Source organism: Micromys minutus (assembly GCF_963924665.1).
Source record: "Micromys minutus genome assembly, chromosome: 10".
Classification (NCBI taxonomy): Eukaryota; Metazoa; Chordata; class Mammalia; order Rodentia; family Muridae; genus Micromys; species Micromys minutus.
The window spans coordinates 26674616-26699512 of NC_137979.1; the positions used below are offsets into that span (position 1 = coordinate 26674616).

The 24897-nt window shown below is 43.0% G+C and overlaps 1 protein-coding gene across 2 annotated transcripts; it reads left to right on the plus strand.

Moving 5' to 3' along the window:
- The first annotated feature begins 1319 nt into the window (after positions 1-1319).
- On the plus strand, positions 1320-24166 carry CRK (CRK proto-oncogene, adaptor protein). Of its 2 annotated transcripts, none has more exons than XM_080923791.1 (3): positions 1320-1663; positions 11993-12528; positions 20611-24166. In XM_080923791.1, the coding sequence occupies exons 1-3, from the start codon at positions 1423-1425 to the stop codon at positions 20746-20748; spliced, it is 915 nt and encodes a 304-aa protein (XP_080779917.1). In that variant the 5' UTR covers positions 1320-1422; the 3' UTR covers positions 20749-24166. The 2 variants fall into 2 exon arrangements, with proteins under 2 accessions (XP_080779917.1, XP_080779918.1); XM_080923792.1 differs by having other exon boundaries at positions 11993-12358; positions 20611-20736.
- Positions 24167-24897: the final 731 nt, after the last annotated feature.

Here is a 24897-nt window from a genome sequence, read left to right on the forward strand (position 1 = left end):
GCTGAAGGGCCTTTGCTGCTGGTTCCTGGTGACTAAGCTAGGTCAAGATGAGTCACTGACACTGGGAAGGTGCCCTTTTCCCTGCTGTCTCACCCAGGGCTGACCCAGGCTATGGGTGGAAGCTCTAGAAGGCCTAAACTATTGACTAGGCCAAGGATAACTTTGGTTTTGTTTTGAGACAGGGTCTCACGATATACAAAACACAGTAGTAGTAGTAGCCAGTGGTGGTGCATGCCTTTAATCCCAACAATGGGGAGGCAGGTGGATCTTTGAGTTCAAGGTCAGCCTGGTGTATAAAGTGAGCTCCAGGAGAGCAAGAGTTACATAGAGAAACCCTATCCTGAACACCCCGGCCAAATAGTTTTTCATTAAAATATTTTTTTGAGATAGATGATGATGATCATGAAGGAATGGAAGTAGGAGGTACCCCTGACTACAACTGAGAGTTTAAAAGAATCTGTCTGGTTGACATGGGGAACCTCAATAGGGAAAACTCCATTTTTTTCTTTCCTAGCTGGGCATTTTGTTTTCTTTGCCTTAAGTACCCTTCCCCACATGCCATTCAACATCCAACCATTCAACTTATGCCGTCTCATCTGTGGGCTCCTTTTTCTTATTTGTTTTGGTTTTATAATACAGGGCCTCAGACTCATAGTGATCCACCTGTCTCAACTTCCTAAGGGTTGAGATTACTGTCATGACACTTTACCCAGCCCTTAGATCCCTCTAGGACAACTTAGTTGATTTCCTTGTGTCTCTGTTTCCCATCACAGCAGACATTAATTGTTTCCTGCTTCCTCCCACTAGTCTGTGAATTCAGTGACTTCAGGCCCAGTCTGGGTCAGCAGTGCACCTGCAAGGCAAATGCGGTATCTATGGCTGCTCCTAGATAACAAGAACTTCATCTGACCTCGGGGAAAACCGAAGGAAACACCGGGAAAAAACCAGCTTGTCAGGGAGCTTTGCGGGCGACTACCATCCTGGGACCTCATCATCTTTTTTACTTCAGTCCTTTTATCGGAGTCGCTACCTGTAGGCCCGGGGAGAAAGACCGCCCCTACCAATCTGTCAAACACCAGTCAGTCTGAAGATTGAGGCTCCGCCCCTTAGACCTAGACTCCGCCTTCCCACCCTCCGCTGTTGGGTTCTGGACCCGGCGGCGACGCCCATGAGGCCGCATGCGCACTGCGGGCCCCAAGGACTCCGTTTCCCTTCTCCCAATGGCGGGCGGCGGTCCCCTTCCCGGCAGCCTCCCTCGGGTAGAGAGCGCGTCATTTCCGGTGGGGAAGGCCCGCGGCTGCCGCCGCCATTTCGGGCGCTGCTGGGAGGCTGACACCGGAGCCGGTCCGCTGGGCGGCGGGCGCCAGGGCTGGAGGGGCGCGCGTGCCGGCGGCGGCCCAGCGTGAAGGCGCGGAGGCGGCCATGGCGGGCAACTTCGACTCGGAGGAGCGGAGTAGCTGGTACTGGGGCCGCTTGAGCCGGCAGGAGGCGGTGGCACTATTGCAGGGCCAGCGGCACGGGGTGTTCCTGGTGCGGGACTCGAGCACCAGCCCCGGGGACTATGTGCTCAGCGTCTCCGAAAACTCGCGCGTCTCCCACTACATCATCAACAGCAGCGGCCCGCGCCCTCCAGTGCCTCCGTCGCCCGCTCAGCCTCCGCCGGGTGAGGGACAGACGGGTGGGAGGCCCGGGCGGGGGTGAGGGCCGAGGAACCCTCGTCTGCTGCAGGAGGGACGTGGGCAGAGAGGGCTGGCGTGAACCTGGCGGGGGAGCTGCCTTCTGACCAAGCTGGTTCCCACCGACGGGCGGGATTGTGGGGGAGGAGGAGCTGCTCACCGAGGCCTCTGGGTGTGCCTTGGGAGCCGGGGAAGGGGAACTGCTGCGGCCCCGGGGTGGGGCTGGGCACCAGGGTCAGGCCCAAGGGCAGGGCAGGGCCAGGCAACTTGGGGACAAAGAGTTAATGGGGATGTTGCGGAGACATCATTTGGCATAGGTGCCCAGAATGGATCTGCTAATCCTACAAGTGGCTTTTAGGTTTGAAACGTTTCCTGCAGTGTTAGAACCGGGTTTGGCCATACTCCCCTGGTGGCCTTCGGTAGGAAGTCACCACGTACTGGCTGGCTGGGAGGGATGGAGACACCCTCAGGAAGCCGGTCAGCTTTTTCCTTTCTTGGGCATTTTTCCAAAATCTTTTTACCGTGCTCTTCCCTTGTGGAAGGTGGAGAACTAAGTGACTTGGTAATAGAAAAAAGCTTTCTGTGACCAGCCCAGTGTAATTGAAGTCTAGCTGGCCAATTGTGTCCAAGAGGCTTTAAGTGTCCAAAAAACTGCTCGATGCAACTAGAGTTTCTAGTTTCAAAGTAATTAGTGGAGGAAGATTTTTTTTTCCTTTAGAAATTAAACCAGGCATAAGTCAGTGAGAACAACCTTGGAAGTGAATGGGGCTCATTCTTCCAGAGCTTAAACAGTGTCAGTCACGTACTTCTGGGTCTTTTCTTGCTCTCTGAAGATGGTGCTGTGATCAGAATCTTCCAGGATATGAGAACAGACTTATGTTTTTCTTGTCAAGAACCAAGTAGTTGTAGTAGTGCAGTTGTCTTGGCAATGTTAAGGAAATTCATGCACTTAGCCCTTGAAGTTTGTGAGATGTGCGGTGATTCTGAGATTACTGCTGTCTCTGTGTGTAACAGTACCAAGCTTCTTCCTTGAATGCTTGAAGTGCAGGCTTTCTCCTAGAGCTGAGCTAATCTCATGAATTGAGACTCCCTGGTTAGCCTTGTAGCAAACCTGCCCTTTTAGGATAGTCCTAATTCAGACTTATTTCCCTTTGGCTACAAATGAAGAGGTGGGATAAACAGTTCTTTGTGTTAGCACACAAGTTAAGAGGAAAATTTGAGTATTGTGGGTTTTTTTTTTTTAGTTAACAAATGTAGACCTTTCTGTGTCTTGTTGGTTTAATAATATAAAACTAGATAGGAATATTAATGCAACACAATTGGCCTAAACAAAGTAGATTCTATTTTTGTGCTATTTGTAAAATAATCTATTGCTTTGTGTTAAGTGCAGTAGTAAGATGAAATGTTATTAAAATTCAGTTCTCAGCCAGATTTTATAGTTCATGCTTCTAATCCCAGCACCTAGGAGGCTGAGGCAAGAAGATTTTACAAGTTCCAGGTCATCCTGGAAAACTTAGCAAGACTCTGCCACAAAATAAAAAATGTTGGGAGTGTGACTGGGGGTATAGTTATGTGGTAGTTTTATTTGCCTGGCATTTGGGCAGGCTAGGTCTTTCTCTTAGTAGTTGGGGGTGAATGATTCAGTCCTCAGCTTTCTCTGTGTGTGTTTTGTTAGAAAATGTGGGAATAGTATCAGGCAGGCTTGTTATTGTTAGTTTGGTATTTCTCTATACCTGGGCATTGTGGTTTTATATCTCAGTAGCTCCACCTTTTCAAAATAGGTGGTTGGCCTAGGAGATTGCCAGTTTGTGGGTTAGGTGTGGAAAGTTCATTGGCTTTATGGCAATTTGTCCTGTCATGTTCCCCATTTTTTCTGTAGGGCAGTCAGTTCACTTGCTGTCTTTATGATGGCTATTTAATCGCTCTTCTCCCCATTAAGCTGTTTTTCTTTTGAAGCCACAGGAATTATTTGAGTAGAGAGGCATATATAATTTTAATAGTTAACACTTATTGACTGATTACTGTATACCACATGCTTTGCTAAATACGTTGTGTGCCTTATATAATTCACCGTTAGTAAAACAGTCCAATGAGTGAAATTCTGCAGTCTCCATTTATTAAAATATTTTCATTTGGGGGTGGGGGAAGAGGAACTAGAAATCCAGTAACTTCTAACATTTAGTATGTAAATCAGAATTTGAACTAGACAGCGTGACTTGAGAATTTATTATATAGTTTTGATATTCAAGTGTACATAGGAAACTATTCTACCTTCTGAGTGCTATCAGATCCAGCAACATGGCTCAGTAGGTAAAAGCACATGCCTTGCAAGCTTGAGGATCTGAGCTTGATCCTCGAGATCCCAGGTAGGTTAAGGGAAGGGACACATGAGGGTTGACCTACCTCCACGTGCCCACATCATTCATGCACATACTATAGTTCTGGCTGGCCTAGAACTCATTACACTTGCCTATACACAGTGTAAGAGGCATGTGGGTAAGATAGGCCAGGGATTGTCATCTTATCCCAGTAACCTTTTTTATTTGAGATAGGATCTTTTTGTAGCCCTGACATAGCCCTCACTGTGTAGACCATACTAATTTCTAACTTTTGATGATCCTCCTGCTTTTGCCTCCCTGTTAGGATTACAGGCATGAGCCATTAGGGCAAGCTCAGTGACCCTATCTGAACTTATCATAGATGCTTAGCTCCCACAGATGTTCTATGCTGCGATAGCCTGGGAGCATCTTTACTGTGCCCCAGGGCTATAGGGTGAAGCCTGTTGGAGTTTACTGGTCATGTTCTGTAAGGTTGTGCTTCAAAGTGAGCCTCTTGGGAAGACTTGGAACAATTGGTCCCCAGGACTAGACTTAGACTAGTCCTTTAAACTGAGAAGATGGGGGTGTACCCAGCTTCTACTAATTTATAGGATTTTCATTTTAGCAAGAATGAAGACCCTGGTTTCAATCCCAGGTCATACAGATTAGGATTAGTAATTAGTAGATTACAGGCCTGTAATCTCAGCATTTAAGAAGAGTCAAAGCAAGATCATCCCTGGCTGAGCAGGGAATTGGAGACCAAAACTCAAATTTGAATGGAGGGAGGGAGGGAGAGAGAATGAGAATACACATGTATAATTTAAACACAGGCTCTCACTATAGTTCTGGCTATGCATTGGTGGTTTGCCTGCATGTATGTTTGTGTCAGGATATTGGATCCTTGGTACTGGGGTTACAGCCACTGCTCCTGACTGCTGAACCATCTCTATAGACCCATCTTCTACGTCTTTCTTGTATAACTTTGGGCAATTTTTGTTTTTTAAACTTTGCTATAATTTCTTCATTTGTGAAATTCAGAAAATATCAGTACTTCATAGGATGGGCTATTGTAATGAGTAAATGGATTCATACCCAATATGTAAGACACTTGAATGTAGCAAGCATATTTCATAAAGGCCCAGACTGTAAATTTAATCTTAAAAATATAATGATGTTAGAAGATAATTCAAGTGAAACGGAAAACATCTTAACTGTGAAAGGTTCTCTGGCATGCAGTGTGGTTGGTAAATACATGACCTCTTAGGGATAATGCTGGGTAGAAAGGGGTAGAGGGCTTGGGGTTGAGAACCTTGGGACTACAGTGTTTTGATCACTGTTACTAGGCAATCAGAGTTTTCCCCCTGTTGCCTAGTAGGTGGGTGAGGGAGCCTCAGACCTTGCCTTAGGCTGGGGATGTAGCTTACTGATACTGTGTTTGCTTAAAGTGTTGTGTTAAGGTCCTGGCTGTGATCATCTTACCTCATTTTGGAGATGAATGGCCAGGGTATAACTCAAATATAATGATTCCAGGGAAGTTCTTTCTTGATTTTCTTCTTTAAAAGATTTTCTTTAATTTTATGTGTATGGTTATTTTGCCTACAAGTGTATAAATATATAATGTACATTCGTTGACTGCTGAGACCAGAAGAGGGCATTAGACTTCCTGGAATTGGGTTGGTTTCATACAACTATTATGTGAGTGCTGAGAACTGAACCCAGGTCCTGTGCAAAAGCAGGTGCTCTTACCTGCTCTGCAGTTTCTCAGCTGCTCTGTGGTACTTATTGAGAAGCTTTATGCAAAAAAAAAAAAAAAAGAAGAAAAGAAAAAAAAGTCCCATGATAAGATAAAATAGGTTAATTAACTGTAGGACTTGCCACAGCTTTACCACACTCCTGTGATTTGCAAATTTCCTGGAGAGAATTCTGAGTTTGTTAGACCATACTGTTTTCTAGGATTACTGAGATACTGTGGAACCTTCTCTGGCAAAAATTGTAGTTCAAAGATTTTTTTGGGTGAACTAAAATTTTCTTGACATTAGGTCTGTAACCTGTATGTGTTTGTTTGCCCCTTTGTATGAAGGCTAGAGGTGGGTGTTAGGTTAGGCATCTTCCTCTATTGCTTGCTATTTATTTTTTGGAGAAATGATCTGTTACTATACCTGGATCTCTTCAAGCGACTAGACTGGCTACCCATTAACCCCCTGGGATCCTTCAGTGTTAGCCTCTCAGTGTTGAGTTTTCAGGAGCATGCCACCAAACTTGGCTTTTCATTGTAGATGTTGGAAATTTAAACTCAGATCCTTGTGCCTGTGCATCAAGCTCCGTTCACTGAGTCATCACCCAGCCTGAAATTGAACATTTCTTAAGGAATTGAGAAGGTTTCAGGGAAGGATGGAGCCGAATTTTAGTCTTGTTGCATATCTATGATATACCAGCCACTTTTTGTACATTTTGTGTGTATGTGGGGTGTATTAAGCACTTTTGGACACATACAGGGATCAGAGAAAAACTTGTGGGAATCTGTTCTACCATGTGAGTTCTGGGGATCCAACTAAAGCTGTCAACTTGGTGGCAAATGCTTTTATTTACTGGGCCATTTTACTCATCACTAGCACTTTTAAATATAATTACTGTAATTTTTTAATGTTATTTAGGGGGTGCATGTGCTGAGGTGTGGAAATTAGTGGGAGCTGGGTTTTGTCCTAACATAGTCTTGTGGGTTTCAGAGATTGAACTCAGATTACCAGGCTTGTACAGCAAGCCTTCTGACCTGCTGGGCCAGCTCACTGGCCTCCTTGCCACTTGTTTTGTGTTGTGTTTTGTTTTTAAGTAGATTTTGTTTTTGGTCTTTGGAGATGGGTGTCACTTTATTCTAGGCTGCTCTTTTTAGATTAGACAGTTCTCTTCAGAAACTGTTAGGTTTTACAGAGAAATTAGATACCAGCTTATACAGCCAGTAAATGAGAATATGATTCTGTCAAACTTCGGTCTGCAAAGTACCATGCCATTATCCACTGTCTTTTTTTTTTTTTTTTTTCCCTGTTTTTAAAGAAGATTTTTGTTTGCATGGTCTTTATTCATTTGTTACATTTTTTGAAATGGTCTCATGTAGCCCAGGCTGGCTTGGAACTCCCCTGTGTAGCCAAGAATGATCTTGAACTCCTGATACATATTACAGCGAGGCTTCCTTAGTCTGCAGAATCCTTTCTTAGATGGAAGGGCAGCAGCCTTTACTCCTTTGTATTGGACAAGTAGTGAGTATTTCTACAACTTCTGTAAATACCAGAGGTAGTGGAAGAAGAAGAAAGGATTGGTAATGAGGGGCAGAAGTACTGTGAGTTTGGAAAGGTTGATGGTGTAGCAGCTGTTGTTGATGATCTTGCCAGAAGTAACCAGGCCTGTTTTAGCACAGAGCCCTCAGGTGTTATGAATTCTTTAGGGAATGATACTGTAAAAACTGATGTTGCCTGAGGCCTGGACATCTTAAAATTGGTTTTGCAAATAGTAGAGAAGTACTGACTTAAAATAGTCCCAATTATCTGATTATTTATTTATGTTTTTACTTAATTATTTAGTTTCTTGTTTCATTATATAGTTTTGGCAGGTCTGGAACTCAATTTGTAGACCAGGGTGACCAGGAACTAAGAACATTTGTTCTGTTTTTGCCTCCTAAGTTCTGTTATTATAGGCATTTGCCATCACACCTGGCTAATATTTTTTCTGATAAGTTAATTCATAACTTCACATTCAAGCTGGCCCAGTGATGTAAACCTATATATAATTCAAGCTCTTTGATGGGCTGAGACAGGAGGATCACTTGTCTAGGTTACAGAGTAAGTTCAAACTGGTCTGAACAATTTAATAAGAACCTGTCTCAAAATGAAACTTGCTTGGCATGTGTGAGAGCTAGGTTCAGTTCCAGTATCCAAGCTGCACATTGAGAATCTTGCCCAGGTTTGATGTAGAGGAAGTGAAGTTTTCCCAGTCCCAGACAGCTGTGAATTCTGTAGTTCTGTCCTCTAGAAGGTCAAGTATTTCCTTCCTTTCCCTTCCTTCTGCTTCCTGTCTTTGGCTGTTTGTGGTTAGGAGTGGGGAAAGGAACCCAAATGCATATCTGTGGTGAGGTCTGGACTTAATGTACATTCTTTTCCCGTTTCTTCCCTTCTGGAGTTTGGATCAATGAGGTTTTCCTGCCCCATATATCTGACTGCCTACAGTTGTCAAACAAGGCATCTTTTATTGTAATGTTATCGCCCACTAAGAATGATGTACAGGGAAAGTGTGTCAAAGGTTTTGTTTGCTGCTTTGCTTGCGTTTCAATAGTTGGGATTGCCAAGGCAAAAAAGATTTGTGTCAGGTGTGGTGACCTGTGCCTTTAATCCCAGCATTGGGAAGGCAGAGGCAGGAGGATCTCTGAGTTTGAGGCCAGCCTGGTCTACGAAGTGAGTCCAGGACGGCTAGAGCTATACAGAGAAACCCTGTCTTGAAAAACAAACAAAAAGATTTATGTGCTTTGCCTATATATGTATGTATATGCACGACTTTTGTGCCTGGTCCTCTCAAAGGCCAGAAAAGGGTGTTGGGCCTCCTGAGACCAGAGTTGCTGGAAACCCAGTCCTCTGCAAAGCAGCAAGCATGCGTAACTGCTAAGCTGTCTCTTCAAACCTTGTCTTAATTGTGTGCTTAGAAGCTTCTGAAACTGTCTTAAAATTTTTGTTAATGCTGGGCGTTGGTGGCACACACCTTTAATTCCCAGCACTAGGGAAGCAGATGGATCTCTGAGTTCGAGACTAGCCTGGTCTACAGAGTGAATTCCAGGACAGCCAGGGCTACACAGAGAAACCTGGTCTCAAAAAACCAATAAAAAATAAAAATAAAAGTTTTTGTTTCACTCACCTTTCAGAGGTGTTTGCCTCTTCTAGTATGTTTGGGTCTTCCAGGCCCTGCCCACCTCCCAGCTCACACAAGCACATCCCAATAGCAGGTGAAGGGGAGGTGTGTGTCTGGGGCAAGGTTGCCTTTCTTTTTAGAGCACAGGTGCTTTGGAAATGCTTGCTCATGCCTCGTCAGAACTATCTCCTTGTGATTTGCTATACCCCCACAGTTTGCTGTTACTGATTTTGTTTCGTTGCTGCTGCTGATTTTTTTATAGGGACACATCTTCCATTGCAATAAAAGCCATGTGGAAAGATGCCTAAGACATGCTGCTTTGTTTCTTGCTCACCTTCTTTGTAAGTTGCTAAAAGCTGGGTATAGAATTTCATTTTACCATTTCCCCTAATTTCAAAGTTAAACATTTATGTTGATTAAGAATAATCAACATAGGGGTCAAAGACATGGCTCTGCAGATTGTTTGCTGCTCTGGGAGCACCTACATAAAGATGGTATAGCATGCATATTCTCATTCTCTCTCTCTCTCTCACTCTCTCTCTCTCTCTCTCTCACACACACACACACACAAATAAATAAATAATAATAAAAAGGAATAATACATGGGGCTGATGACTCAGCAGGTACATAAAAGCTTTTGCCACCAAGACATATATATGGCCTGAGTTCAATCACTGGGACCTATAGGGCGGAAGAAGAGAATCCACCTCTTAAAATTGCCCTCTTACTAACATAGACCTTAACAAACATAGACCCACACATTTAATTTCAGAAAACATTTAAGAATAATAGGTAGGGCCAGTGAGATGGCTCTGTGTAAAAGTGCTTGCTAGGCAAGCCTAGTGACCTGAGTTAGATCTCCGGAACCCATGTAACAAAGCCAGATGTGACAGTTCACGCCTGTAATTCTAGTGCGCCTAAGTGACCTGGAGGTAGAAATAGAAGCCCCTGGGATTTCAGGAGCCAGATAGCTTGGGGTATGAAGCACAGCAAAAATGGGAGAGACTTTGCCTCAGTGAGGTAGAAGGGAAAAATCACCTGAGTTGTTCAGTCACCTCCACAGACATAAAGTAATAATTATAATAAATTGGCTTGGCTTGGCATATGCCTAGAGTCCTAGTACCTGGGCAGCAGAAACAACTGGATCTCTAGGACATTGAAGTTAGCCTGGTGACAGTTTCAGGCCAGCCCTGAACTACATAGACCCATTTTAAAAGTAAATCTAAAGATAGCTCATGTTTCTAATCCAGTACTCAGGAAGCTGAGGCAGAAGATGTCATGTGAATTTAAGGCTAGCCTGGACTACATGCTCAGGTTGTCTGAACAGAACAAAGAGTGGCACTTTGTGAACAAATGTTTGTCAGCCACAGTTTCAGCAGGGCAACAGGTAGAATCCATTTTGGCAGGGGCACCTGGGTCTGTGTATGGCTAAACATTAGATTAGCAAGGCCCTCCTTGCTCTAGGCCATTTTCTTAGCAGGTGCTTTGCAGTGTTAGTGCTTCTGTGCATTGTGCTTGGAGCTTTCTGGAGCAAGCAGCACTGACCAGATTACTTAGCTGCACTGACTTTCACAGTTGCTGTCTTCTTCTGAAACATGGTGAATTAGATTAGTGGGGACAGACTGGAATAGGAACAGTTCTTTGTGAAAAGAAGTTGTATTAGTTGGCACTAGTGTTAGAAGTCTCATCCCAAATACTGATACACACTTAAAATCCCAGTAGATGGGAGGCCAAGGCAGGAGTATCATAGAGGGAAGCCTACTCTGACTATAATCACAAGCCACTTTCCAAAAACAGCCATTGCAGGGCTGGAGAGATGGCTCATGGTTAAGAGCTCTGGGTGCTCTTCCAAAGGACCCAAGTTCAATTCCCAGTACTCACATGGCAGTTCACAACTGTAATTTCAGTTCAACGGAATACAGCATCCTCACACAGACATACATAGAGACAGAACAGTCGTTGGGTTGGTGGATTGGTTCAGCGGGCAAAGTGCTTGCTTGCCCCACAAGCCTGGCAACTGGAGTTTGACCTCTGGCACTCACATAGAACTGGAAGACAAGAACTGACTCTGCAGTTATCCCCTGATTACACGTACACATGCACACACACAATTTAAAAAAAAAATCTAGCTAGCAATGGTTACTCTAGGTTGTAATCCTACAAGTCTGAACTGTGTAGGCACATGCAGGTGCCTCCACTTAGATACACATTCATAAAAGTAATTACATCTTTAGGTCTGTGGAGATGACTGGGAGCACTTGCTGTTTTGCTGTTCTCAAAGAGGACCTGAGTTCAGTTCCTTGTACCCACATGGCAGCACACAAAGTAATTCAGATCTCAGGGAATTTGGTGCTCTCTTCTGAGTTGTATGTTTTAGTGACGGTAATGTGTGCTTAGAGTATCTTTTAAGCTTTTCTTATCTCTTGCTGCAGCAATTGGAGGGACCTAGTAAAAAGGAGTCCTTAAGGCCCACATGCCTTTAATCCCAGTACTTGAGAGGCAGCAACTGGTAGATCTGTGTGAACTTGGTCTACAAAGTTACAGGCCAGCCAAGGCTTCACAGGCCCTATTTCAAAATAACCAGGGGACTGGGGGTGGGGAGCTTGCGGTGTTTCCTGAGGCTGCAGGGTTGTACTTGGTTACTTTATTTCTGGGGTAGCAGCAGAACACAGTATGGGAGAGTCAAGAAGCGCCCCTGTTGTACTCTTTGAAAGCCAAGTGGCCTGGTCTTGTCATGGCCTCCCTGCGGTGATGGGCATCTTGCTTTCCAAGGGAAGCTCATCTTACTGTATGTGTATGGGTGTTTTGTCTGCATGGATGACTGCATCAAGTGGGTCAAGTGCCCAAGGAGGGGAGGAATGGACATTGGATCCCTTGGACTGGAGTCACAGCAGCTGTGAGCCAGTTGAGTGCTAAGAATCGAACCTGGGTTCTCTGCAGGAGGATGCTCAATTTTAAAGGGTGATAACCATCTGGACTGTGAAGAAAGTTTTTTTTTTTTTTCAGTGTACTTTTTTTTTTTGGTAGTCAGATATCGACAAAATAGAGATGCATAAAGTTTTTAACTTCAGTATATCTTCAAATGACACTCTGCTCTGTTTTTTCCAGGAGTGAGTCCCTCCAGGCTCCGAATAGGAGATCAAGAATTTGATTCATTGCCTGCTTTACTGGAATTCTACAAAATACACTATTTGGACACTACAACATTGATAGAACCAGTTTCCAGATCAAGGCAGGGTAGTGGAGTGATTCTCAGGCAGGAGGAGGCAGAGTATGTGCGGGCCCTCTTTGACTTTAATGGGAATGATGAAGAAGATCTTCCCTTTAAGAAAGGAGACATCCTGAGAATCCGGGATAAGCCTGAAGAGCAGTGGTGGAATGCAGAGGACATCGAAGGAAAGAGGGGGATGATTCCTGTCCCTTACGTGGAGAAGTATAGACCTGCCTCCGCCTCAGTATCGGCTCTGATTGGAGGTAACCAGGAGGGTTCCCACCCACAGCCACTGGGTGGGCCGGAGCCTGGGCCCTATGCCCAACCCAGCGTCAACACTCCGCTCCCTAACCTCCAGAATGGGCCCATTTATGCCAGGGTTATCCAGAAGCGAGTCCCTAATGCCTACGACAAGACAGCCTTGGCTTTGGAGGTACATAATGTGCAAAATGTAGAAAGACGAGATCTGCTACAGGGTCTCCCTTTCAGACCTTCGGGCTTTGTAGGAATGCTGTTGCAGCGCCAGCTTTGTAATGTTGTAGATGTCAAACCATTAAGTACTGACCTTAGCATTTTATGTGGGTTTTCTCTTTTAGAGAAAACCTATTTTGCAATGAGTAAATTTAAAACTGTAACTGAATGTTCTGATTGATTTACTAAACCTTTGACTAATAACCACCTGAATAGGAATTAACTTGAAGTAATTTCTCTCATCTGTATTCCTAACTTCTTTCTTGCTGTTTGCCACTCTCTAAAACAAAATGGGCCCACCCAGATTAGTAATAAGTAGTAATAAGTGGTATGGTGTGTAGCGATATACTTAAGTGGGATTTTTCCATAGTTTTTTTGTTTTGTTTTGTTTTGTTTTTTTTGAGACTGGGTGTGTCTGTAGTTCTGGCTGTCCTGGAATTCACTTTGTAGATCAAGCTGACCTCAAACTTAACAGACATCTGCCTGCTTCTGATTCCTGAGTGTTGGGATGAAAGGTGTGTGCCACCATGCTCAGTCAGAAACGGCTTTTATTTTAGTGGACAGTAGAGTCCTATTGATTGCTTGACATGAATCAGGAAAAGCTGAATGCTGCCTTCATCGGGCCTTAGTCCTTGGTGTAGGGACACACACAGTGTACAGATGTGAACTGAGCCATAACTAAGGGTGAGTTACAAAAAACAGATTTAGTTTTCTTTGTTGCTTAGTGTGTTTGGCAAAGGAGAAGCCAGTTCTTTACAAGGATTATTTTTACCTCTGTCATTCATGGAAGCCCACTTTGTTAAGACCTGGCATTCATTACAGGTGTTCCTTGTTCCTCTTCAGCACTCACAGCTCAAACTCTTGTGTGTCACGAAGAGTAAGTAATTCAGGACAAAAACAGATGCATAGGTGACCTGCTCTGGAGTATTTCAGAGCCTGCCAACAGACTGGCTTGACAACTGTCGTTGTAGACTGCCTTGTTGGTGCTGGCACTCAAATGCTGGTATTCTGGCAGAGCAGATGGTGTACCTAACCACTGAGCAATCTTACCAATCCTGAAATTTTTCTTTTCATTTCTAATTGAGTTGAGTTTCATAGGTTTGACTGAAAATTGCATTATTGTTACTGATTTTTTTGAGGCAGGGTCTAACTGTGTAGCTTTGGCTGTCTTGAACTCACTATGTAGACTTGAGCTCCCAGAGAGGGTGCTGGGTGTAAGCCACCACACCTAGCTTCAGAAACTGTATTTTTGAAGTGTTCGCTTTGTTTGTTGATATGGGAACTCGCTCTAGTCCAGTGTGGCTGGACGCTCACTATGTAACCCACAGTGATCTGGTTTCAGATTCTTGATATTCCTCCAGGAGCCCTCAAGTGTTAGGATTATGGGCATCACACCCCTGCTGAAGCTTGGTATTTTTTGAGATTAACTTCAGAACATGTCTCGGCTTTGAGAAGTGGACTGTGTGTTACTAGGGCACACCGCTTGGCAGATGAAGAAAGAAAGTTTTCAGGCTGATGAGGGGTGAGGGGATGATGCTTTTATCTAACAGTGCTGTGTACATTGTGGGTGGGCTCTTGACATTGACTGCAGACCTTACTGACAGCGGCCTGGGGTGGGAGCAGCATTCCTGCCACATGCAGATGAGGACAGTGAAGGAGTCAGTTCCACTTTGGCTTTGTTCTTTCTTTTTTTAAGATTTATTTATTTATTATATACAAGTACGCTGTATCTGTTTTCAGACACGAGAAGAGGGCATCAGATCCCATTACAGATGGTTGTGAGCCACCGTGTGGTTGCTCGGAATTGAACTCAGGACCTCTCAGAGAGCAGTCAGTGCTCCTAACCATTGAGCCATCTCTCCAGCCTGAGATTTTTTTTTTTTAAAGGTTTATTTATTACATATAGGTACACTGTAGCTGTCATCAGACACACCAGAAGAGGGCATCGGATCCCATTATAGACGGTTGTGAGCCACCATGTGGTTGCTGGGGTTTGAACTCAGGACCTCTGGAAGAGCAGCCAGTGTTCTTAGCCACTGAGCCATCTCTCTCCAGCCTCTGAGATTAATTTTAATCTCTGGTAATTAGAGGCATCAATGCTTTAAAATGGTTGAACTGCTTTCTCTGTTTTGAAATACTATCCAAATCTTGCCTCTCAAATTTGGTGGTTATATGTGTGTGTTACCATGCTATGGCTATCCTGCTTTTTAAGACAAAATCTTGGTATTCAGCCCAGGCTGGCCTCACACTAGTGCAGAGTAGAGGCTTGTGTTACCACATGCTGTTTGATTACCCAACTTGTAAGTGTGGATACTAAAGCTTATTTTATGCCTCTGTAGACTATCCAGAACAACAGTGTTTTCTTTAAATGTGTTAGTTTTGTAGTGTCCATATTTAGCCTGACCAATAAAGCTTGAGATGACTTGGATAGCTCTGTACTTGAAGACCTTTTTAGAAAGGAAGGTCTTACTGTGCACCTCTGGCTGGTCAGTAATTTGTTACATAGACCAAGCATGCCTTTGACTTACAGAGATCATCTCACTAGTGCTGCCTCCTTAGGGCACCGTGCTCATTGTGAACCTGTATGTTTGTTTGTGTTTTGTTTTTTGGGACAGATGAGAAAGATAAGAGTGAGTCTCAGAGTGACTATTGACCTAACTTTGCATCTCTAATTGGGCCCAAATTGGTGGTGCCTTTTGACTCCTTCATCCCTGTGATAGTTGAGGTTATGAAGAGCAGATGTGTGGTACATCTCTTAATTTTTGTTTTTCTGAAACTCTAGCAATAGGTTTCTGGTCACAGAGACATGATTTTCTTCTCACCCTCCTCCTCTGGACTCTAAACGTTGTTATTTGGAGCCCTGGAAAGAATGGCTTGGGTAGGAATGGGACCTGGGGTTCAATGTTAGAACACTTGTATAGTATGCACCAGACACACACACACACACACACACACACACACACACACACGACTTTGGAGATAACAAATACACTTTTTTAGATGAGATTTTAATAAATCCTAGCCTGATGTTGACATCAGCTGTCCTTGAGCAGTCTTCCTCCTTGGCCTCAAATACATTTTTTCTTTTTGGTTTGGTTTTAATTACAGGTTCTTTTTTCTTGTTTTGTTGTTAATTTAGGTCTAAGCAGAGGGGATGTACCACTGAGGTGTATACATAGTCTCCAAATGCTGAAATTACAGACCTCTGTCACCATGCTTAGATTCAGTCTTAAATATTTGTATTTTAATAATTTAATGGCTGTTTTTAAAAACAATAAATGTAATTAAAAGTAAATATTTTTAGTTCAGCATAAAATACCTGTCATAACTTGTCTAATAAGATGTGTTCATCTGTCAGACATCTCCCAGCTTTCAGACCTTGGGGTCATTGACATGGCACTCTCATTCCTCACTTTGTAGTTTATACTCTGCATACAGATAACAGGAGTCTCTGTGGTGTTTTTTGTGCTGTGCTCATGTTTACATCCTATTTCCACTTCTGCTTTTTTCTTTGTTGGTGTATATTTAAAAGGTTATGTTTATGTATTTATTTTTGGGAATGCATACATGTATGTGGAAGTCTAGAGAACAGCTTGTGGGAGTATTTTATCATTTCAAACTTCTACAATCCAACTTTATGAACATGACATCTTTCAAGCATCTATAGTGTGACCTACTGTCCCAACTGAACTTCCTCAAGCCTACTAACTCAGTACAGATCAAGTATCCTCTCGCAGCATCTTAAAATACTTCCTGGCAGTCCTGCGTGAGCTGTGCCATGCCTCTGACATACTTTGAAGACATTAGGTCTCATAATATTAATTGTTAGAAAAAAGTTGTTTTTGCAGTGAAGCCTCTCTTCACTCCCCTCCCAGGAAATGCCATTTGTCTAGATTCATTTGTTAAGTTTTTCTTTGAGGAAGTGGGGATTTGCTTGTTTTTGAGACAGAGTCTCACTGTATAGCCCTGGCCTAGAACTTACTATGTAGACTAACCTGGTTTTAAATTCCAAGAGATCGTGCCTGGCTCCCGGCTGTGTTTTTTGTTTGTTTTTAATGTTTATGCGTACACTGTAGCTGTCTTCAGACACACCAGAAGAGGACATCAGATCCCATTACAGATGGTTGTGAGCCACCATGTGGTTGCTGGGAATTGAACTCAGGACCTCTGGAAGAGCAGTTGGTGCTCTTAACTGCTGAGCCAGCTCTCCAGTCTGACCATGCAGAATCTTAAGATGTTGTACCCTGTACCCCAACTGATTTTTTTTTTTTTTTTTTGTCTACTTAGACTCATTTAAAATTTGAAATGACAGGCAGAGAGATGGTCCAGCAGTTAAAGAACATTGGCTGCTCTTCCAGAGGACCTGGGTTCAATTCCCATCAACCACATGGCAGCTTACAATTGTCTGTAACTCTAGTTCCAGGGCATCCAACACCCTCACACAGACATATATGCAGGCAAAACATCAATGCACATGAAATAAATTAAGTAGGGCATGGCGATGTGTGCATTTAGTCCCCACATTCAGTTGGTACAGGTAGGCTGATCTATATGAAGTCAAGGCCAGTCTGCTCTGCTAATCGAGTTCCAGGACAGCCAGGACTATATAGAGAAACCCAGTCTCAAAAACCCCCAAATAAATAATAAATAAAAAATACTGGAAATGAGTAGTGTTAGAACTGTTGTAATCTCTACATTCAGAGGAAAGATACAAAGGTATTTTAAGATTGTAACATTTGAGCAGGCATGGTACATGCCTTTAATCCCTTTATTCTAAGAGTGGGGAGGCAGAGGCAGGAGTATTTCTTGAGTTCCAGACTACACAGAGAAACAAGTCTTGTCTTTCTACTGTATGTTGTGGCATATATCCATGATTCCAGCACCCAGCAGGCAGATAGAGAAGGATAATGTGCAGATTTAGCCTGGTCAACAAAGCAAGCACCAGGCCCTCTGAGAATCAACAGTGAGACCTCAAGAAAGAAAAACAACTTTGTAGCACTTCTGGGGCAGATACTTTTGTTCAACTGGTTTTATAGGCCTTTATCCCAGCATCTGTTGCAAGCAGAGGCAGGAGGATCTCTGAGTTGGAGGGCAGCCTTATATAGTGAATTTCAAGCCAGTTAGCCAGGGCTTCATAGTAACACCCAGTTTCAAACGGACAAATATAAAATAAGTAAAATAGTACAAAGTGGGGTACGGCACTGCACATGGGCAATCCCAGCACGGGATGTGTGCCGTCCATCCTCCGCTGTGTGAGTGGAAATCAGCCTACACCACTGTCAGAAAACTAGAGGAAAGGAAGTGTTAAGCCTTTTACCTCCTTTTGTTTGACCTTTAAGACCATGCTTTAGTGAGTTGATGTCTAACTAACAGGAGGAAGGACATACATAGTTCTGGCTTTCTGAAACAGCAAGAACTGTTCTTGATGCCCCGGAATTAACAGTTGCCCTTTTCCCCCAAACTGTTGTGAAACCTGTCTCATGGGGCTTCAGTGACAGCTTTGACCGTTTAGGGTTAGTCATACTCTTTGGTTTTTGTCCTTGACCTCATGAGCCCCCAAGTACTTTGGACATTTCAAGAGGACGACCCCACGAGGCAAAAAGGGTTATTTTAATGATGTCTTTTGAAGAGTATGTGGTTGAAGGCCACCTTGGGGAGTTTTATTAGCCCAGCTAATTGCTTACATGTCCCCATAGGTCCTTTAAAAATTACAATCATTTCATCTTTTTCTTTTAGTTCCTGATAGTTTGATCTCACTACTAAGAACATCTGTGTTTAAAAAGAAAAATTTATGTTTAAGATACTATTCTTCTTGACTCTTCTTTATAGCATAGAACCAGGAGAATGAATATATATATATATATATATATATTTTTTTTTTTTTTTTTTCCTGAGAGGGTTTCTCTTTGTAGACTCAGATCTACCTGCTACTGACTCGCTGGGACTAAAGGTGTATGCTACCATCTTGAGAATCTTAAAGATGGCTCTGGGACCAGGCTTAGTAGCAAACACCTTTCATCCCAGTATTTGGGTGGCAGATGCAGACAGTTCTCTGTGAAACTGAGGCTAGCCAGGACTACATAGTAAGGAGACCCTGCCTCAAAATAAAGTACCCCCCACACACACACAAATAAAGGAAGAGAAAAGGTGTCTTTGGTTTGTCCAGAGGTTTGCTGAATGGCACACACAATTCTATTCTAGTAGCCTCTGGGAATCTCCATTTTCTTTAAAGGAGAAAAGGCCTGATGACAAGTGGGTTGATGTCAGATGTAGGAAGGGCTAAGTAATATGTTGACTAATAGTCCCTCCCACTTTTTCCTGCGGTGTAAAGTCATTTGTTAACATACAAAACTGACACGGGCGGTTCAGTGAGTTTACAGGTATGGCGTGTGTATGGTGATCAAGAAACTCAAGGTGTCAAATATTTCCAGCTCTTTTAGAATATTGCCTGTGCCCTTTCTTGAGGTCCTTGTGTATGCCTTGTGCACCCCAGCCTTAGATCACTTTCACTAGCAAGTAAAATTTCACTTTAATATTTTGGGTTCTTGAGGACTATATACCAATCTGTGGTTCCCAGAATCAGCAACCTTGGATGTCAGGATGCGCTGAATGATTGTTAGCCTTGACCTGCATGCACCCTGATGTACACTGGAGGGCACAGGCCTGGGTGTGGTGTAGTCTGCAGCTCTCCTGCCCTTTTTCCTCCATGGCCCCCAGTTAGAGCTGCTGACTTAACCTTTGTATCTTACCCTTTATTTCCATTACTCCCTCTGGTCTGCTTTGTTTTTCTGTTATCTAAACAACCACATCAGTCCTTGGGGAAATTACAGACAGACCAGTAAGCAAGAATTTTCCCTGTTAGTGAGATCAGACTGGTTCTGCAGGAGATCCTAGATCTCACATAAGTTGGTATTGGCCACTGACTAGTAGAGCAATTCTTGAGAGTCCCTGAAGTGTACAGCTGAGCTTCCAAGTTCCCCATCTAATAGCACTGTAAGTTTTGGTGTCAGGTAATTCTGAGTTTAAGTCATTAGTTGTGTGAATATTTTTCTATAACTTCACTTTTTCTATAAAATCAAAATTGTTATCCTGGAGACTTATTGTGAGAATTAGAAATTAAGGTCTATAGAATACCCACATACACTCAAAAGACACGAACAGTTCTGTGTAAAACTCGAGTGACAAGCAAGGAGTGCTCATCTTGCTTTTTTTTTTTTTTTTTTTTAAATTTATATGAGTGCACTGTCACTGTCTTCAGACACACCAGAGGAGGGCATGGGATCCCATTGCACAATGGTTGTGAGGCACCATGTGGGTGCTAGGAATTGAACTCAGGACTCAAGTGGAAACAGTGATATGTAGTTGGCTGATAATAGCTATAGTAGCTAGTGGATTTTTTTCCTTTGTCCCCAATTGGGTAATAAATATGTGCCAGTTTAAGGAACAGCAAGTCAGCTCCTAGATGAGAGAGAGGTAACATTTATGGGGAACTGGGAGGATTTGGAGTTCTGGCCTGTATCTTCTCTTAGATGCCTGGCCTTGGCTGAGAAGCAGTAGGGCCCAATTGCAGCATGCTTGCTGTGATTGCCTTCTGCTGTGCAAGCAGTAGCAGCCACAGTGTGTATGAGAGAGAGTTGTCCTAGCATAGGGCCAGGACATGCTGCCACATATGTCAAGGAGGGCTAGGCTTTATCCCCTAAGTCATGCTGTGGGGTGGGGCAGGGGTTGCTGAGGATAAAATAGAGAGGACTATTAGCTTATCTAGACATGATGAGGTTTGCAGAGAGGATCATCTTCTAGGAACCTTGTTACTTTCTGTATTCTCAGTTTCTTTCTTCATTGCTAACAGCACTCCTTCTTTTTGCCTGCATTAACCACAAGTTAACCAGTCTGGTTGCTGGGGCTGGGGAGGTAGTTAGTAGTCATTTCTATAACATCAGCCCTAGAGCAATCACATGGGCAGGGTATGCCTAACAGAGAATGGAGATTTTCACCTTGCATTCTTAACTGGAAATAAAGTGCTCTCCTTATTCTTGTCCTGCAGGTCGGTGAGCTGGTAAAGGTTACGAAGATTAATGTGAGTGGTCAGTGGGAAGGGGAGTGTAATGGCAAACGAGGTCACTTCCCATTCACACATGTCCGTCTGCTGGATCAACAGAATCCCGATGAGGACTTCAGCTGAGTATAGCTCAACAGTTTGCTGACAGATGGGAACAATCTGTTTTTTCCCCCAATTGCCATCTATACAATTTTCTTACAGGTGTCAAAAGCAGTCTAGTTTATATAAGCATTCTGTTACCTGTGATCTTTTTTAAGACTGAATTACTCCATTCTCACTTGTATTTACCATATTCAGGGTACGAAACCGGAGGGCTTGTGTGGTTAACTTCTGAGTTGGCAGTTTTAGGTGGCAGTGGCCGTGCCTGTATGAGAAGACGTAAATACATTGCCTCCTTTCTCTTGGGCAAAACAGATCAACCTGTGGAACGCTGATGGGCAGGAAAAGAATGTTACACACTGCTGACCCTGATTTCTTCAGAGGTTCTGTTTTCATTCTGAATCCATACTGTCAAACGGCAGCAGACTGTTTCCCCCACTCCCATGAAGTAATTGTGCACTGTGTGAATATTACCCAGTGGGATTGCATTTGTGTTTATGGACCATGACCATTGTATGACTCATTCTGACATTTCAAATCCTGAGGATTCTGAGAACACTACTAGAGGCATTTGTCTTCCCTGGATTTTTTTTCTTGGATTCTTTCCTTGTTACTCTCCGCCCCTGTACCTATAAATGGCTTGACTCTTAGGATAGTGTATATCTTCATTCCAGATGAGAAGCAGGATGTGCAGAGCACTTTATTCAGTGCATAGCTTTAAGCCAGTATTGGATTCACTCAGTGGATAAACTCCCAGCTCTCTGCCTTCCCCCAAGGGGGCATCGTAGGTTCACACTGCTACCACAGCTAAAGAATCTTCTTGTTGGGACGGATCTGGCAGGGTCATTTTTCCTGATTGCTAGTATCCTAATGGGATGCTTAGAGTTCTCAGATTCTACTTGGAGTGGAAGGACCAATCACTTACTGTATCCTATAGAAAGTATCAAGGGCCAAACTTTGCCCTCTGCATCATGTGCAAGTTGTATAAAAGGCAGGTTAGAATTCTATGCATTTGGGGTAGGATTGGTACTTTGAAAACTGTTCCAGTCATAAATTGCTTATGTATAATTTTACATGGCCAAAATAGTTCTTGAAGTGTATTACATTGCCTTAATTTGGGTTCTCCTTTGTCCAGATTTAGTTTACAAGCCCCTTAAAGTATAGGATGATTTATATGAGGTCAGATGCTCCAGAGACTAGGCCTCTGAGACCACAAATTGTAGGGTTTCTTTAGACTATAACATGAGACTTTCAGGTGATAAAGGCACTTGCTGGTCTCTGGTGTAGGTGACCAATAGAAATACCTTATACTTTGTTTTGAACCTCATTTTAGAAAAATAATGTACCTTCTTAGTTGTCCTGTATAGACTGTTAAGATGAATTTGTATTCATTGAATATACACCAAATCATGTAATTGCAGTGATGAGCACATTGCTTGGCACATGTGTGTAGAATTTCTGTATGAGAAAGAATGAGCAGGGTGCAGACTTGTTAATGGCCCAGGAACACCAGTTGGCCTAGGGTTGCATGTTACCACAGGCAGACTCAATGAGTTGATGCTAATTAATATACTTTTACCTCACTCTAAGGTAAATGCTTGATAACAACAGTAAATACTCAACTTTAAAGATGTTGGCCCAGTGCTGAGCTCATAATAGGTGCTCAGTGATACTGAATGGACAGATTTGTAGCACGTGACATATTCCACCTAACTACTTGTTAGCATAGATTCTGTAAATCCAAATGCACATTAAATCCTGTTTTCCTAAGCCAGGTGTAATGACCAACACCTTTAGTGCAAGCCCTTGGGAGACAGTGGATCTCTGAGTTCAAGACCAGTCTGGTCTACAGAGCTACTTTAGGACAGTCAGTTACAAAGTGAGACCTTGTTTCAAAAACCAGAAATAAATTAAACAAAAAATGTTTCTGAAATTACGGCATCTAAAACATTTGTAGAAAATCATTGTCACAGCTGATTTGATTGTTGGTATTTTTTTTTGCCTTTGATGCTGGCTTGTGTTGTCTCTTCATTGTGTGTGGTGGTGATGGGATATGCAGCTCTACGGGAATCATAAGAACTCCTCAGTGATTAGTTGTTCAGAGCCATTACATGAACTGTTTGGTTGGATTTGGCTGGGTGTAGCTGTTATTGAACCTCAGAAGATCAAAGGACTTCTTACAAATATCTTCCAAAAACAGTGAGTGCAGTAACCCTGGTCAGAGGCGCTTGTGCACTGTCACGGAGCAAAGTAAACTGAAACCGGCTGCTACGTTCTCTATAATCACTTCTGCAAGAGCCCACTTTTGGATACTAATATTTGACATGGTTAATTCTTATTAATTTGTTGGAATTGTTTATTAATAATACAAATAGATAATTTTAATTTTCCACAAGTAACATTTCACTATTAATGGTTTGAAATGGGTGGTAAGCAAACCAATTTGAAATAAAATATGAACATGTGCCATTGTATTATAACACTATACACTTTCTTGACAGTTTAAGTAAATTTAAAAAAAAATGGTTTTTTTTTTTTTTTTTTTTTTGTAGCATGTATTGTATATGTTTATAGTATATGTAGTAAATAAAAGTATGGCCAAATGTTTGGCTTGGTGATCTTTTGGAAAAAGTAATCTTGGAATATTTTTCACAAAAGTGAGTTTTTATGTTTATAAGGAATAGAAGGTGTGTGTCTCAACTGTCCATTAGTAGTCACGTAAACTGTTGCATACATAGTGGGTATGCTCTGGGATCTCTAGAAAGTATGACACTACTGTGAGGGAACATGAAGAAAAGCATACATATGGAATATAAAGGAAGCACATTGTGAACAAGGAATACCGGGCTTGCCTGGAAGTGGGTCTGTGAGTGTAAGATGGCAGTGTGATAGGGACTGTAAACTTCAGACAGCCAGTTGTTAGGAATGCTGTATAGATACTCCATTGATTTCTCCTTTTTAATGTAAGTTGCAAATGCTCAGGGAAAGTTATGGGGGTAAGAACAACAGCGGAGCGTACATTTCTGTATGCTCATGTCACCCGTCCCCAGAGTGTGCATGTGTACTCCACATTGACACTTTACTATTGGGAGCTGTAGTCAAAGTTTCAAGGTACTGCGGCCTGTATAATTATTGCAGTACTTCTGAGGCTGTGGAATTCCTTGAACCCAGGAGTTCAAGGTCAGCTTGGGCAACTTAGCAAGACCCCTGTCTACTAAATACCTAACAGACAAATTTTACCTATTGCCTATATGATACTCTGCCTTAGACTCAACCTCAATCTCATAGTTGCTGCCATAGATGTAGACATGTATTAGAGTAGAGCTAAGGGAAGCTGACGCCTCTGGGGGGATCCAACGTTTGACATATGCAAGGTTGACAGCAAGGTGGAAAGTGTATTCCAGCTTTTGACAATAAAATAAACTGTCCAGCGTTTGTTGTACTATGTTGAATGTTGGGTTCCTTTATGTACTCTGGGTGTTTATACATCTTACATCTAGCTTAGGGAACTTCATGTGGAGACGGGGTACCTGCATAGGAGAGGATCTGGGAAGAGGCCCAGATGTGGAGGTGGGAGCTGCAGGAGCTCTACCACCACTCATAAAGTGAGCTCATTCATTCCCTCCAGCCAGTCTCCAGCCTTCCTCATGGCCCAGCTCCCCATTCACACATTAACATACCCTCAGCTTGTACTCGGTTCCATTTTAAATGTTGCCATTAGAGTTGGTCTCAAACCCCAAATCTTATTTGCCTTCGTGATGCTCCATTCAAGTGGTGCTCCCCGGAGCCCTACAAGACAGGGTTCCTCTGTGTAGCTTTGGCTGTCTGGGACTTGCTTTGTAGACCAGACTGGCCCTGAACTCAGTCCACCTGCTTCCTCCCAAGCCCTGGGATTAAAGGGGTACGCCACCAACATCCTATGATGCTTACACACCATTTTTTGTGATTGTTTAACTCAACTATAACAATACGAGTAATATTTCAGTTTCTTACATTTCCATAGCCTACCATAGTGCTCGGCTCCCAGGAGTCCTGTTGCTGATGACTGGCAGTGGCCCTCTGTCTTAGGGTTTCTATTCCTGCACAAAATATCATGACCAAGAATCAAGTTGTGGAGGACAGGGTTTATTCAGCTTACACTTCCATATCGCTGTTCATTACCAGAAGAAGTCA